Below are 16,050 nucleotides of genomic sequence, written 5' to 3'. Positions count from 1 at the left end.
GTGCTGGCCCCCCGGGGAGGAGAAGGCAGGGACGCCAGCCCGAAGGCCAGCCAGCCCGTGAAGAGCTTGCCGAAGGTGTTGCGCGCGCTGCGGGGCCTTCCTTTGGCTTCCCGGCCCTCCATCTCCGAAACAGACAAAACCAGTGTGATGAGGGTGTATGTACTTGCCAAACTGTTTATTTGCCATTCGCTAAGCGAGGAGATTGGATTTACAGAAGAGACTGTGGTACAGAGAGAGTAACGCTCCCGTGGTCCCCGGGCAGCAGCAGGCCAGCCGCCCTGCACAGGCTGGGCCCGGGGAAGGCTCCCGGCAGAGGGGAGGCGGCCACTCGGACAGGAGCCCACGCACGATGGGGGCCACCCCCCGCCCTACCCCGTCTAGAAACACTTTGGAGAGGGGCTGGTGGGGGTGTTCTCTCATACCGTATCTGGTTTAAAACTCGAGATTGACAGTTTCCTTTTGGGAAGGATGCAACGCGTCAGTACCGGGGAGAAAGAAAGCGCACACACATTTCCAGGAGGCTTGGCGAACAGATCCAGTAACCGCTGCGCGCAAATAGACACTAGGTGGGTGGGGCCTGTTGGAGTAAGACTGCGTTTCCCATTGTTAGTTTGTCAATAGAGGTGTTTTACTGCGGTTTCAATTTGGAAGTTTATTTTGTTTTCCATTGATTTTTATACATCCAGAATAGCACAAATAACCAACAGTTCTTTTTTTTTTCTTTTTCTTTTTTTTTTTTTGCACATTCATTTCCCCTAGAACAAAAAGTGAACTTAAAAAAAAAAAAAAAAACTGGAACCATGCTATTAGCTCTTTACAAAAGTGAATAAAAAGTAGCTCATCTTTAAGTCTAAAATAAACAAAGTAGAAAGAAGCATTTTTTTTGTCTACAGTATTTAGCAAACATAAGAAAAAGTCCTTAGAAACACACACAAAAAAATTGGAAAAAAGTTATTACAGGTATTAACAATATTTTATAATGAAGCTTAAGATCTATTTACATACATAAATACAATTAACTTTGTTGATGCAACTCTTCTGGAAGGAAAAAAAAAATGCCAGTTGATCAGCCTCATCAATACCGATCTGGCTAAAAGGAGGGGGGGGAAACTCCAAACAGACAAACAAAAAAACCCCAAACGATTGTATCGTGTAGGTGAACAAAAAGGCATTTGTTCAGATGTAAAAAACGTTTTTCTGAGATTATCGTCAAACTGATTTTTCATGTATAAAAGACCCCAAATATGTCCTACCCCAGAAAACAAAACCCACCAAAACCAAGAATCACCAGGACGGAATGTCCTAAGGAAGCAGGTATTTCAGGACAGAAATCTGCAAGCATAAATTGCAGGACATTTGAGTGAAACCATTCATTTCCTTTCTAATCAGAGCATTGCTGTTTATCTGCACAGAAACCCGAGGCAGCAGAAAGGCTGTCTATTAACTCACTGATTGTAATTTGCCCAGGAAGGCTTCTGTTGCTGCACTTGGACAGCAAGCAGACCCAAAATGGTTGGCAAGGTCTCTGTTCTGCTGGAAGAACCCCATGGGCAGGAGAAAAGCTGACTCACCATGTTCCTTTATGCAAAGGGAGGAGAAAGGCAGCTCCTCGTGTTCTGGACATTTGGTGCGGAGTTGGGGTGTGTGTGCTGTCTCCTCAGATAAAGCGGGAGAACCGAGGAGGAAAGGGAAGCGAAACAGAGGAAGATGTTACAGGCGCAGGGGAGGAAAGAAATAAAAGTAATGTAAGAAACACAAGTAATAAAAGAAATATAGTGAGAAAAACAAAAAGAATGAAAATGCACGTTCATGTTGAAATTATAAAGGCACGAATGAGCAGTAGAAATGGCTTAATCTTTCTTCTCTTGGACCAATGTTTCCAGATACATCCAGTTATGACATTACATTATTGGCTTAAGGGTCTCCTCGATTACAGGGACACCTTAATGTACCTGAAGGCAACCAAAGCAACTTCTCAGGAGGGGGAAAGGCATTAAGTGTGATGTGAGGCCTATCTCCAGAACAAGTAACATCTGACTTAATTTTTTGGACCAGTTAAGCACTACATTTGCTGGTAAGGGACTGTGAAACTCCGAATGGCCAAACCAGTGGGTCTACAACGAAGTGACAAGCCCTCCTCATACATGCCTTTGAGAGTAAAGATTCAATGTGGAGGATCCTCTGATTCCCCTTCTAGGGCATTAGGCTGGTTTTGAGTTGGAATATCTTCAGGTACCGGAATTGAAGTGAAAAATAGAAATTGTTTTTTCCTTCATTTCCCCCCCAAATTTTGTCAGGTCAGATACGGTCACATGTGCTGAAAAGAACGCTTCAATTCGATTTGGTAAATGGGCTAAAGGTCCCTTTCAGAAATTAAAAAAAAAAAAAAAAACAACACTTAAATTTACTGACATTCAAGGGTAATTTTGCTGTAAAAATGTGATACAGAATCAAACATCAAGTTGAGTTGTGGAGAGAGGATTATGTCTAAGCTGAAAATGAATATATTCTGAGTTTCTCCAAGATCTGTTTTAGCTCTTTTCTAGACAAGAATGACCTGACTGACAAAACAAACTGCTTTACTCTTTCTTACCAAAGTGCTACTGCATCTATGTAAAACAAATAATCAATATATATATATATATAAGAAAACTCAAAAACAAGTTGTTTTAAATAAGACCAGCTGTGTTGCTGCCTGCAGCCAAAGATCTTTCTCATTTGAATCCTTAAATTTATAAAATAAAAATCAAACACTGTTCTGAAGTCCTGCTTTCAAATACTCTTCAGAGTTGACCTGAAATCATTTCAGCTAACGTCAGAGGTACATTAAATAACAACCAGATCATTTTGAGCACACATATGTCAAAATCAGCAGTTAGTATTTAGGAGTTGTACAACAACTGCATTCTGACCGAATTCTCCAATGAAAATAGTGCCATAAAATTTACAGTGACATTGGATACTTTTGAATCGTAGCCATGGGCAGCGGCGGCGCGAATTTCTCCTGTCCCGCTGAGGCACGGAGCAAACTGCACACACACCCCCCACAAGGCAGGTGAAAGCAACGCGAGGGTGGGCGGTGGACGGGCAGCGTGGGTCGGGAGTCCGGCTCGGGCGGGACAATGCTTTCGCATGCGACTCCACCCGGGCGCACACAGGAAGACTGGCCTGTTCAGGTCTGCCCCTAGGCCCACCCTCTGAAACTTCGGCTGGAGACCTGTGGGCATCAAAGGCCCCCGGTCTGTAGTTTCTTCCCCTCCCAGCCTTGGGGGACAGCCACAAGTTTTGTTCTGCATCAACGAACAGGGACTGTATCAAACACGACTATTTTCTTGGAGCTAAAAAATCTGAACTCTGGATTCGGACGATCTCCTTACTACCCCAGAAGGGAGCAGTTAAGGAACCCATAAATTCATTCACTGGCTTCCCATGTGGATACTTCTCTGCCACACAGCTTACTTTGTTTGGATTTGTTCGGTTATAAAGCATGTCTGACATCATCAAGAGCCCGTGGAGGGAGCAAACTGCTAGGCAGAAAATAAATCCTCTCCAGAGGTGCAATCATTGGCATCTACCTGAACCCTCTGGAACCAGATCTGACCTTCTCTGTTCCAAGGGAGGGAGTCAGATAGGAGACCCTCTGTTGAGCTTGGCAGAAAATTCCATACTTCAGATCCTTTGAGTGGCCCTCAGTATCTAACAAGCCTATTAAAAACATCGCTGCATTAGCTACCAACTCGTTTGATTAACATGAAAGGGAGTTTAATGTAAACAATATTTAGATAACCCGGTCATCTCAATGTCTGTCCTTTTTTTCCAGCCTTCTTCAATGTGACACATTTAACTTTGGCTACTACCAAAACCAAAAATGTAGTACTTGATATTTTTCTTAATATAAGTACATTTAAATAATAAAAAAAAGTATCAACACATAAGTAAGTGTCTAAACATCAAGATACATAAATATCTAGGGATTCCTTGTGGGAATACAGTAGTTGAAAATGACCCAAAGCTGTAGCTGTTTCTCTAAAACAACAACTACACGAAAGTCCAAAAGAAAAGTTAAATAAAACTTACAGAAAAAGGAATCATATTTCTTTCAATTGTCAAAGCAAGAGAGAAGCAAGCTCAAATTTATATATATATATATATATATATATATATATATATATATATATATATAAATAAAAACCACCCCAAATGCAAATACGCATTTTGCAATGTATAAGGTGCTGGAAAAGAAAATTAAAACTATGAATTAGATACCAAAACAAGAGGAGCTGCATTCCCCCACCCCTCCCCGCCCCAAACCAAAAATTCCATTCTTTGGAATAGACAACTTGGTTAAAAAGTGAAGTCAAGGGTATAAAATCTTTCTTTTATTCACAGCATCGCTAAATCAGAAGCATTCACAGTTTCCCTCTGGGAATCTTCCTGTTTGCCTTACGACGCGTCCGCGTGGTGGCGGAGCGGACACCCTCGCGGGGGGCGGAGGGGGGGGCGGAGGGGGGAGGTCGGGTGGGGTTCGGAAAAGGGGAGACGGGCCCACACGACGGCGCTCCGCACGTTTCCGGGGGGCAGGGGGAGGCGCGGCGCGGAGCGGGGCGAGATCCCAGGGCCCCGGGCGCGGGGCGCGCTCCCCGCCCCGGGCCCGGCCTCCCCGCCCAGGCGGGCCGGCCGTCTGCGGCCAAGGCCGGGCCGGGCGCCCCTCCCGCCGGCCGCCGCGGGGGCCTCAGTAGGGCCGCCACACGGCCTCCTCGAGGCGCGCGGCGGGCGCCATGTTGGTGGGCGAGTTGCTGTGGCTGCCCTCGGCCTCCACCACGTCGCTCTGGTTCGGGAGGCTGGGGTTGAGCAGCGCCGAGCCCGTGGACGCGTTGGTGCAGGGCGGCAGGATGCGCGGCGGCGAGCGCTCGCCGCCCACCATGGAGAACTGGTAGGAGCCGGCCGAGGCGCCGTAGTACAGGTGGTAGGAGGGCGAGCTGGCCTGGAAGGGGCCGCCCTGCGCCTGCGACGAGCCGGGGTAGGGCGGCGGCAGGTACGTGTGGTAGCGCGTGGCCGAGCTCATGGCCGACATGCCGATGCCGATGCCCGACGTGACGGGCGTCGGGGAGTAGGTGAAGGCGCCGGGGTAGTGCATGCGAGGGTCTGAGATGGAGGGCAGCGCGGGGAACTGGCGCGGGTCGCCGAAGGCCGTCAGGTCGGGCGCCGCTGCGGGGTGGGGGGGAGAAGAGAAGCGTCAGGCGCTGGTGGGGGAGGCCACGCCCCTCCCGCCCACGCCCACGCCCCTCCCGCCCACGCCCACGCCCCTCCCGCCCACGCCCACGCGGTTACCCAGAATGCTGCTGTCCCCGGAGCCCGGGCATGGAGTGGGCATGCTAGTGGGCAGGGAGGTGGGTGGACGGCCGTATAGGACGACGCGTAACGCGAGTTCGTGTGCGATACCACGTTATTGTAAACGATGTAATGTAACATCCAATACGGTAGATACGATACGTATGATTGGATATCGGTGTAGCGGGGTTGACAAGCCCGCCTTCCAGCTGCTACCGATTTTCGCATGGCTCACAAGCTTACTTCTCTACATGGTTGAAAGAAGTGAAAAGAAGACTATTTCCTGACGTGAAGGTCCCGTGAAATTCAAATTTCAGTAGCCACACAGACCATTTCGTTGGAAGGAGCTTTGCTCATTCTTTGATGTATTATCGGGGCTGCTGTGGAGCCACCGCCACAAAGTTGAGTGGTCGGGACACGGACCGATCGTGGGAGCCAGAAAGCATAAAATACCTACTATCTGGCCCTTTCTGTTAAAAAGTTGGCAGAAAGCGTAAAATACCTACTGTCTAGCCCTTTACGTTAAAAAGTTGACCAGCCCTCTATCATCAGTATATTAATATGCCAATATTAATATAAGTGTAATCTGTGATATGAACATAATAATAACAAGATGTAACTTATAAAATTATGCAATGCTAATGTAATGGATGCATGAGCAGATGAATATTAATAGAATATAGCCTACATAATATGACAGACACTGTGTTATATTAATATATAATAACATAATACATGATACATAATACTTAGGTTGAATCATAGGAAGCTGCTGTTTCTGTAGGCCTCAAACAATTAAAAATTGGCAATTTCTTATGATTTGCTCTGATGCGTGCCATACTAATGACTTGAGAATGAGTGGCAGTGAATATCACCACCGCTCTCTCCCCTATGTCTATCTTTAGACTTGTTCCACATTGGTAGAAAAATATAGCCTCAGTTTCACCTGGTTCGCTTCGTTGGTTCTGTGCTTCACTGCTTTGTTAACACAAGTGGCCGCAGGGCCTTGATGTATATACTCCATTTTTGCACACGTTGAAGTCTTAACCAGGAATGGCAAAGCTTTGTCTATAAAACTCATTTTGTTAGGGTCATGCATTTATGGTTTCAGAAACTGGCTTTGACCTTCCCTGCATCCTTCTGCATTTTGCTCAACCGCAGGCTGCCCTTGGGAACTACTAGGGGGTCTGGATGCCAGGAAGTGCTCCCTGTGTCCTGTAGATCAGTTTCCCAACAGTAGCACTATTGACATGTGGGGCCAGATAGTTATTTGTTGGGGCGGTGGGGGGCTGTCCTGTGCATTGTAGGATGTTTGGCAGCGTCCTTGGCCTCTGCCCACCAAATGTCAGTGGTGCCCCCACACCCCGCATGGCGACAGCTAACGATGTCTGTAGACCCTGCCCAGTGTTCTGGGGGTAGGGTGAGGGGGGCAAAGCCACCATCTCCCCCGCCCCCACTGAGAACCACCACTGTAGGTGCAGGATGGTGTCCTGGGGTAATTTCTGTTCTTCAGAAAGTGACATCAGCAAATCCAAAAGAATGAAACGTTTTAAAATTTGTTAAGTTCTGAAACCAACGTATGAAATAACTCCAAGCTCAGGATGGCATGTAGCCTGTGTCCTTTTGTGTTCAGGCCCATAGAGCAACTTAACGGAGCCAAGAGTTTGCTCTGAAAGGAAAGCTACCAGGGTGGATTAATCTGTTTTTGGAAGGCATCCGGGGTTGATCAACTTCCTCATATTTCAAGCCTATTATTCCAGCAGGGAGAGCTAGTGTGCTCCTCTCTCTGCCTGTCTCTCTCTCCCTCTCCCCACCCCCCCTTCCCCTTCTCCCTTCTCCTCCTTCCCTCTCTCGAATGAACTCCTCTGTAAATTTGGGGTGAATGTGATGAGGAGGTCTATACTCCTCATCAGAGAGGTAATCAAAGTTTATAGAAACAACCGAAGTCTGCAGCCAATCTCTCTGCTAATGAGGAAACCAGGAGTCTGCCTTTCAAACAAACACTGCTGTTAATCTTTTCAAAGCGAGTCAGACATGTGGGCAGGGAAAACGCTGTGAACTGACAGTGGTTCTAGAGCTGCCCTTCCGTGGCCACGCTCTCGCTCGTCCTGAAGCCAGGCCGCACCTCATTCCACAGCGTTCGTCCCTGCCCGCTTTCTGGGGCCGTCTGTGAGCAAGCTCTGTGTCACTTGTTTTTGCTCACACGGAGAGCTGTGACAGGAAGCTTGACTCCATTTTTCCAGTGAGATTTCTATAGTCGAGGGAGAAGCATTAGGCAAATGCAATCAATTTGTTGGCATCTGATGCAAGAACTCTGGACACAGGCTAATGACTCTGCCCATTATGCCTCTTGCTCCATTTGCCCTGAGACACAAAGGTGAATCCACTGGAAAAATGAATGAAAGGTCAGCCTGTTTCATGGCGATGTCTGGACATGTTCTGCCAGTGTGTTCCAGCTACTACGTGGTAACCTGGTGATGGTACCAAGTTACCGTAATCCCGAGTGAGTCCGCGGTTGGTCACGGATGTAAGTAATGGAATGATGTTACGGTCTCAGCTGTCAGGGGAAAATAGCTCTTTCATTTGTGGGCAGGATATCTGAAAGCTCTTCAATACGGCCCGTGATTCTTCTTCCAATGCCACTCCACCAGAGGCCATCTGTCTGGTCAAGCCATCTTTCCTCACGCATTTTGATAGAAAAAGAGCTGCGGCCCTCTAGATACGTTCCGATTCAAATGGTCTATTCAAATATTTGTTGCCATTTTTACGTCCAGTCTGACATTTCCTACCAAGCCCCACCGCCATGCACCGTTCACCCCACCTGGCTGTAGCTCATGTGTCCCTTCGGCTGGCCCGGTGCCCCCTTATTCAACAGCGTGTGGGGGTGGCGACCCCTAATAGTCACAGGGAGCTCTTAAGAAGTAGGAAATCTAGGGATTAGGAGGTTCAGGTATTTTCGTTGGAAATGTTTCCCCACCGATGGGGCTAAATATTTGCCGTGACAGCTCAAGTGTTCGTTCTGCAGCTTGACATGGCTGAAAGCTGTCCCACTCAGGCCCCTCCCACTGCCCCCAAAGGATTAAACAGCCTGAGCAGATAATGGCTGCCTTAAAAGGATCTTTTGCATGACTCAGATTAATGCATGCTGTCTGTCGCCCAGGTTGGCAGCTAAACATTAATTTTTTTTTTTTTAAGAAAAAAAAAAAAAATAAAGGAAAACCTCCAGATGACATCTCTTTTCAGACAAGGTGTGGAGACTGTCTGCAAAGGAAAGAGGGGGAGGCCAGAGGGCAAGGCCCCTTCGCAGAAGGAAGTCCAGGTGGGGCTGGGGGCGGGGAGAGGGGCAGATCTCAGAGCTCTGGGGGCGGGATTAAAAGGAAAAGCAGTCAGAGCAGTGTCAGGTTCTCAAAGCTGGCAGACCGGCAGCCACTTTTCTTTTATGCGTCCCAACCCCCCGCTGCCCCCAGGCATATGACAACACGTTGCAGGCCTGTGCTCCAGGCTTGAATTCCCAGAGGGAGATCTGCCAAGTTGAAGAGCAGCGTCCCATGCCCTGCTCTGCCACCGGGGGAAAGCTCATCTGGAATCCTCTCCGGCCCTCCCTCCAAGACAGTCTTGGGCGCTGAAATGGGACGGGGGTTTTTGTGTACTTCACACCCTCATGCCATGAGACGTCCTTCCTTACTCCTTGGGTAACTGAAGTCCTGGTTATTCAGAAGTGTAACAGCGACACGGGACTTGGGAGGGCACGCTACTCACTCCTTAAAAAAAAAAAAAAAGCCACCCTCCCATCGGAACCCTGGTCAGTTGGAGCAGCTGTCTCCCAGGGCTCTAGAAGGTGCGGATCTTGGGTGCTGACCAAGTCAAAAGTCTTATGTAATAAACTCCAAGGGACCCACAGCAGGCACATTTCCAAGGAAAACAGTAATTGTTTCAGATGTAGAGAGCCGAGCAGCGCCACTGAGAAGAATCAATAAAAGTTGACAAGTGCCTTTGGAATCAAACTAGTCCTGAGGGAACAGAACTTCTAAAACAACAAGCTGAGCAGACGTCATAATTCCTAGGCTACTTCCTCAACTCCTCAGCCCCCAGCAGGTGCCCTGAAAATACGGGCATTAATAGTCGAAAATAATGTGGGACGTGGGCACCCAGGTTGGCTCTCCCATTTCACTACAGAGAATACCCGAAGGCGGTGGTTCTCAGCTAAGGGGGCAGTTTGGGACCTCTGGCTGTTTGGCAACGTCTGGAGACATCCTTGGTTGTCCTGGTGGGGGGTGGGGGGTGGGGGGCGGCTGTATCTAGAGGCCAGAGATGCTGCTAAAGATCCTACAGTGCACAGGACAGCCCTCCACGACCAAGAATTCTCTGGCCCCAGTTGTCAGTGGTGCTGCAGTTGAGAAGCTCTGGGAAGAAGCCAAAGCGTTTGGTGAAATCTCGAGTACTCACAACTGTCTGGAAAACACAGTGTTACACAGTGTTTAAAATGGCGGACAAGAGGCCTTGGCCCCTTTGCCTGCCCCTGATCTACTCTAATCGGATCTCAAGGGCTGAAAAGCCAAAACCACCACCCACTTCCCAACACACGTGAAGTGCGCTTGCGGGCTTCACAAGGCTGAAGTTCTCGGAGCTGTTTTCACAGTCTGGCCCAGCTCCAATTCCAAAGCTCCAAACAGGGAGTTTCTTCCTTTGCTTTTAACAAAGGAATTTTTCTCTCACTCCGATTTCCCTGCCCACGAGCAAAGGTGAGTGCCAAGCCCAAAGGTCTCATAGGTTACATGACTAATATTTAATGAGCTCGTATTAACAACAATTATGCTAACCACGACACCCAAGCTTTCCATTCTGCTCCTCTAGTCTGGTGCGAACATCCCTTCATTCGAAATATCTCACGTGGGGGCGCCTGGGTGGCTCAGTCGGTTCAGCCTTCGGCTCAGGTCATGATCTTGTGGTCTGTGAGTTCGAGCCCCCGCGTCAGGCTCTATGCTGACAGCTTGGAGCCCGGAGCCTGGAGCCTGCTTCGGCTTCTGTGTCTCCCTCTCTCTGTCCCTCCCCTGCTCACGCTTTCTCTCTCTCTCTCTCTGGTTCTCAAAAATGAATACATGTTAAAAAAAAAAAAAAGAAATCTCTCACGTGGGGTATAGCACGGGTACCCCAGTGTTGTTCACATGGCCTCTGAAAGCTGGCCACCACCAGATGGACAGTTCCATCAGAGTTCTAGAAGCTGATTACTTTGACCTTGTGTATTATTAACCCTTCAGCTGCTACCTTTGTCTGCCAAATGTGAGCAAGCCCAAAATGCCCACAGAATCGACTTCTGCCTTCGCATTCATAATCCCCGTCTCAAGGTGTCAGGGAAAATCCGTGCACGGGTGTAGGACTTAGACAACCTTGTCTTTAAAGCACATTTTACCCGCCCCCTCCCAAATGACTGCCAGCCCCTTCAGGCATCTCCAGTCTCTCGAACCTTCCACTCTAGCTCGACTTCAAAGAGTGTGTTCGAGCAGCTTACTTGAGAGTCGACTGGAAATCTCTGCGGAGAGGGTTGTCATGCCGCTGGCCCGTCCAGGCGAGATGGGTGTTGCTGGGTGTACGGAAGGCGAGGCGATTGATCCCAGGTACTGGTAGGACTGGTCATAGGACCACGGTGGGGACGGCTGGATCTGCCTTGTGTCTGCAGAGGATTGGAGAGGTCAGTCATACGTCAGGTGGGGTGGGATTGAAGAAAAGAAACCTTTTAATAAAAAGCTAGTCACCTTTGTTTGTCATACGTCCTGTGGCCTGTTGACCGGTTTGTAGTAAGTCCAAATATTTGCTTTTGTTCGAGAATCTCCCCCCTCCTCCCAAAGTTACTGAATTATTGTTTGTGTGAAATATAGTTTATTCTCGAAGATTTCCCCCGGATGACTGTTCCTTCCAAAGGTTTCACCTGATCACGCTCATAACGACGGGAGAGGTTGAAGATGCTTTCCAGGTAGGTGTTCCCACCCACCTGTTGAACTACCACATGTACTGGCCGCCCAGCTTTACCGCGAGTTACAATTCTCATCCTCCGAAACCTTTTATCAACTCAGGTGATCACCTATCCATCTGTAGTCAGTAAGCAAAAAAGAACATAGAGCTTTGATTTTTTTTTTTTTTTTTTTGGACCTTTGGCAGAAATACTCCAAGGGCTTTTAAATGTCCTCCGTTTACGCGAATTCTCTCCCAAGGATGACAGAAAAGAGGGGCTGGCTGGGAAGCTGGTGATGGGGCCTGGGGACTAGTTCACAAGCCCAGCAGTAGTGAGCTAGCCCTACCAACCCAGACCAACAGGTACCAACCCAGACCAACAGCTGTCCTGCATGTTTTCAAGACCTCCAGTTTGCCGTGTTTAAAGGGCAGAATGTTGAGCAAGTATTTTATAGATGGCCAATAAATGAGGCCTGGGATAGAGAAGAGACAAAACTCTGACTTCAGAAGATTTAGGTAAAAAGGACTTTGTGAATTTGACTCCAGCATTCACAGGAGTCTTAGTTTCAAAAGCATCACACTGTTTGCAGATGAAATGGAGGGGAAAAAAAAGGAACAAACCCTCTATTCTTAGGCAACACGTGTAAGCAAATTTAAATGGAACGCTGGCCCACCAGAGATAGCTTTCCATTTTTTTTTTTTTTTTTAGGGCTAAACATTGATTTTCTCTTTGTGTCCCACCTTCTCTGTGGACCACACCAGTCCCCAGGGTCCTCATAGCCCGGGCTGCATGAAGCCGGGAGTCAATCTAGAAAGAGCAGTGTTCCTCAGGAAAATACCAGTCGCAAGCTGTGTATGTGCCAGGACATAAAGAAGTGAGTTATTCCTACTCGTTATAAAACGTCCAGTTCTACTTCCAACGGGGAATTTGCATTTCCAACAGTTTAAGTTTGCTGTTTTTGTTGATCTGTTGGAAGCCGTCAAAGCAGGGGTTTGGAGACCCAGGTCTCCTCCCCCACCTTCCTGCCCGCCCCTTCCCCTTTCCCCCACGTGGATCCATTTCTTTCTTTCCTGTAAAATAGCTCCATTTTGGGGGCACCCGGGTCACTCAGTCGGTTGAGCGTTCCAGCTCTTGATTTCAGCTCAGGTCATGATCCCCGGGTTGTGGGTTTGAGCCCTGCTTTGGGCTCCGTGCTGAGCATGGAGTCTGTTTGGGATTCTCTCTCTCCCTCCCTCTGCCCCTCTCCCCCGCTCACGTGCACGCGCACTCTCTCTCTCTCTCCAAAAAATAATCAAATAACTCAATTCTTTAAGTTTGAAAACTCTGGCGAAATATTTTAACTTAGGATCTCTGAAATCTAATATTAAAGAAGGGCCCTCATGTCATTCTGAATTTGGGGGAATCTGAGCAGAGGGCAAGGAGTAAGAGCTGGCCCATTCTAGACTCAGTGCAAATGAATGTTCAACTACAGCCAAAGATCCTGCAATCTTACAGACAACAGTGTTTCCAATAATTGTCAGCAAATAGCAACAGCAGGATGTCCTGTATCCCCCTGTTACTACAAGCGTTTTCTTCCAAGTGAAGAATAAAGTGTAGACTCAGATATTTTTGTAAGGCATGCATATGTCTTAGATCTACACATTTGCTGCGGGAATATATAGTACTCAAATATTTTAATCATTTAAGAAACAAACAAAAGAGGTTTTATAATTGTCATAAAGCCCTCCGGGGTGTGAATTGCGGTTCAGTAATTCATGCCTTGCTGTGTAGACAGCCCAGCTTCCCCTAACCCCGTGTCTAAACCCACAGTAAGCATAAAGTATTAGGCCATGATTCATGCTCTGTCATGTTTTACTGTAGTGAAAAAGTTGTGCTAGGCTTTTCTAAACTCATAATTAAACCGTGCAAACGTTGCATAATGTTTCACAGCCTTTTAAAAATATGCTTTGGTAAAATGATCTTTATGATTAAAGTCCAAGTTCTCTGATTGTTTTTTTTTTTTTCACCCAGGGTTTTAGATTCAACATTCTTACTGCACACACAACGTAGCTTTCCAATGTGGAGGAGGGATAACACTAAAAACCCAAAGGACCCCCGTCCGATCACTTTCCATTCATATGACCGTAGTGGATTGGGTTTGGGTTCATTGCCAGCGATGGGCCAGAAGGTGGTGATGGCGAGCTGCTCGTGCCAGGTTTTTGGGTGTTTTCTAATTCTACAGGTATTATTAATAAAAATCCAAAAGCAAAAAATAGAACAGAACACTAGGGCCAACGATATGGTATATGATGAGTTTACCGCTCAGTTACCATTCTTGCTCTGATGGGGCCGACGTGAACACAAGAAAGCAGAGAAATGGCAGTGCGGTGGGCCAGCACTGGAAGACAGGATATGATCTCCAAGCCCCTTCCAACAGTAACAGCGCAGGATTCTAATTCAAACAGGTCCTACACAGTGTTTCTCTGCTTCACTTGTATGCTAATCAGACTTAGGAAGGAATCAGGTGGACGTGTGGGGTGAAGAATGGTGCTCTTAATAATAAAGGCAGCCATTCTGGGACGAGGAAGTAGGCCGGGAGAAGACGGAAGTGATCCAGAAAAGACCACAGGCCGAGGAAGAGAACCACTGTCGGTCATTCGCCAGAAACTAGGGCGACTTGTTCTTGAAGGGAGGGCCTCCGATAAGTCACGCCATCAAGAAGGACAGAAGTTTTGTTTCGTTTTGAAATTTTAGCGTGTGCCCCGCATGTACTAACTTAGCTAGTAGTAGTAGCCTGATGAATAAGACCAAGGTGGCCCCTGCCCCATTGGAACTTCTAGGCTGGTATCAGTGAAGATCCTGAGAGCAGATGATGCTTGGGAAGGTTTCTTGCTATTGCATGAATCGTCATGTTGAGAGTTTTTTTCGTGTTTTCATTCACACTGATTGGTTCGTCCATTCATTCATCCATTTCATAGGCTAATGAAATTATTCACATCCTTATTCGTTCGTGTTGCCCATGAGGATTTTCGCTTTGCTAGGGTCACTGTTCGGGGGACTCGGTAGTGAGTGGACTGTAGTCCTCGCCTTTAGGGAGCGACGGCTCGTGAGGGACCTGTGTCCAGGTGAACCGATGGATGGTCTGTCTAATCTGGGCTTGCACACAGCTGTTCCCAGGTCAGAGCTACCCTGATGGTGTTCATGATACACTTCTGTTCCGCCTCAGAGGAACAGGCTAGGGAAAGTGTCTAATTGAAGTCCTAGAATAGATTTCAGCCCGAATTCTGCCTGTACCCTGGGCAGGTCATTTCTTTTCTCTGCTACATAGTTTTCCCACTTCAAAAAGTCGTGGCGAAGGGTAAGTGAGGTAAGCTATATATAAAAAAGCAAGTAACCCAGTTTGGGGCCATATGAAATGTCCAATTAGTCTGAGTAAGTTTTATGATTATATTATGAAAAAGGAAAACAGGGGTGCCTGGGTGGCTCAGTCGGTTAAGCCTCCGACTTCACTGAGGTCATGTGAGTTCGAGCCCCATGTTGGGTTCTGTGCTCCCCTCTCTCTCTGCCCCTCCCCTGCTCACGCTGTCTCTCAAAAATAAATAAACATTAAAAAAAAAAAAAAAGGGAGGGGCGCCTGGGTGGCTCGGTCGGCCAAGCCTCTGACTCTTGGTTTGGGCTCAGGTCATGATATTGTGGTTGATGAGATCGAGCCCTGTGTCAGGCTCTGCGCTGGCAGCGAGGAGCTTGCTTGGGATTCTTTCTCTTCTCTCTCTGCCCCTCCCCTGCTTGAGCTCTCGCTCTCTGTCCCCCCCTTCTCAAAGAGAAACATTTAAAAAATAAAAAAAAATTGAAAAAGGGGAAGTGAATCCATGCTAAGGGATTCATCTGATACATATTGGTAAGGCCATGCGCACCTGCTCTAGAGCGAGGCTCAGGTAATACCGTGCTGTTCACTGATAACAGGGCTTGCCAGCTGGTCTCCAGCACCAGAGAGGAACTGGGCTTGGACGATTAAGTGGTAAAGGGCAAGAAAACCGGATATTTGAGGTAAGGATAGCGGAGGCAAGGATCCTCTCTTAATCAGTTCATGTTACCACTAAGAAAACTACCAGAGGGGTGCCTGGGTGGCTCAGTCCGTTAAGCGTCCGACTCTCGGTTTTGGCTCGGGTCATGATTTGACGGTTCGTGGGTTCGAGCCCCGCATCAGGCTCTGCACTCTCAGATTCCTGCACTCCCAATCCCTGCTTGGGATTCTCTCTCTCTCTCTCTCTCTCTGTCCCTCCGCCCCTCCCCTGCTCGCACGCGCTCACTCTCTCTCTGTTTCTCTCAAAACAAATAAATCCACTTGAAAAAAACCTACTGGATTAGGAAATTTAAATTTGAGCCTTTCTGCCTCCTATGTTTTTCAGGGTACATAATGTTTTGATGCAGCTGCTCTACTGAGGCCATCTTGTGATGGGTTATTTGAGCATCATCCCTTCCGTTTGGAATGAGGCCAGAGGAGGGGGATGTTGGGGATCGGACGGGGCAGAAGCAAGAGCTCAGAGAGCTCCGAGGCATACGCCACTCAGTAAGAAAGCAGGGCGCCGTCGCCTTTTGGTGCAGTGACATCAACAAGTCGCCAGAGTGAGAAGTGACCCTATCAAATAATTGCTGTCAAGGTGTTCTGCTTCCTGCTGCATCTCCGAAACATAAAGAGCGTCGGGGGCCACCAGTCCCATCCCTACAAGAAAAAAAAGCTGAACAGACCGGTAATCCATGACTTTTCGTAGTCTATTAGAGAATTGAGA

At 47.8% G+C, this 16,050-nt stretch overlaps 1 protein-coding gene across 2 annotated transcripts in view; it reads right to left on the bottom strand.

The window, feature by feature from the left end:
- Positions 1-632: 632 nt before the first annotated feature.
- RUNX1 (RUNX family transcription factor 1) overlaps positions 633-16,050 on the bottom strand; it is a 259,023-nt gene continuing 243,605 nt past the window's right edge. For both annotated transcript variants that reach the window (XM_043593646.1, XM_043593645.1), the window contains 2 exons: positions 10,841-11,002; positions 633-5,208 (listed from right to left, as the gene is read on the bottom strand). In XM_043593646.1, the coding sequence (XP_043449581.1) occupies positions 4,733-5,208; positions 10,841-11,002 (638 nt within the window). In that variant the 3' untranslated portion in view covers positions 633-4,732. The remainder of the gene's footprint in view (positions 5,209-10,840; positions 11,003-16,050) is intronic.

This window comes from Prionailurus bengalensis, chromosome C2 (genome assembly GCF_016509475.1).
Source record: "Prionailurus bengalensis isolate Pbe53 chromosome C2, Fcat_Pben_1.1_paternal_pri, whole genome shotgun sequence".
Taxonomy (NCBI): Eukaryota; Metazoa; Chordata; class Mammalia; order Carnivora; family Felidae; genus Prionailurus; species Prionailurus bengalensis.
The sequence above is the reverse complement of the archived record's forward strand: the minus strand, read 5'-3'. Positions and strand labels throughout refer to the sequence as shown.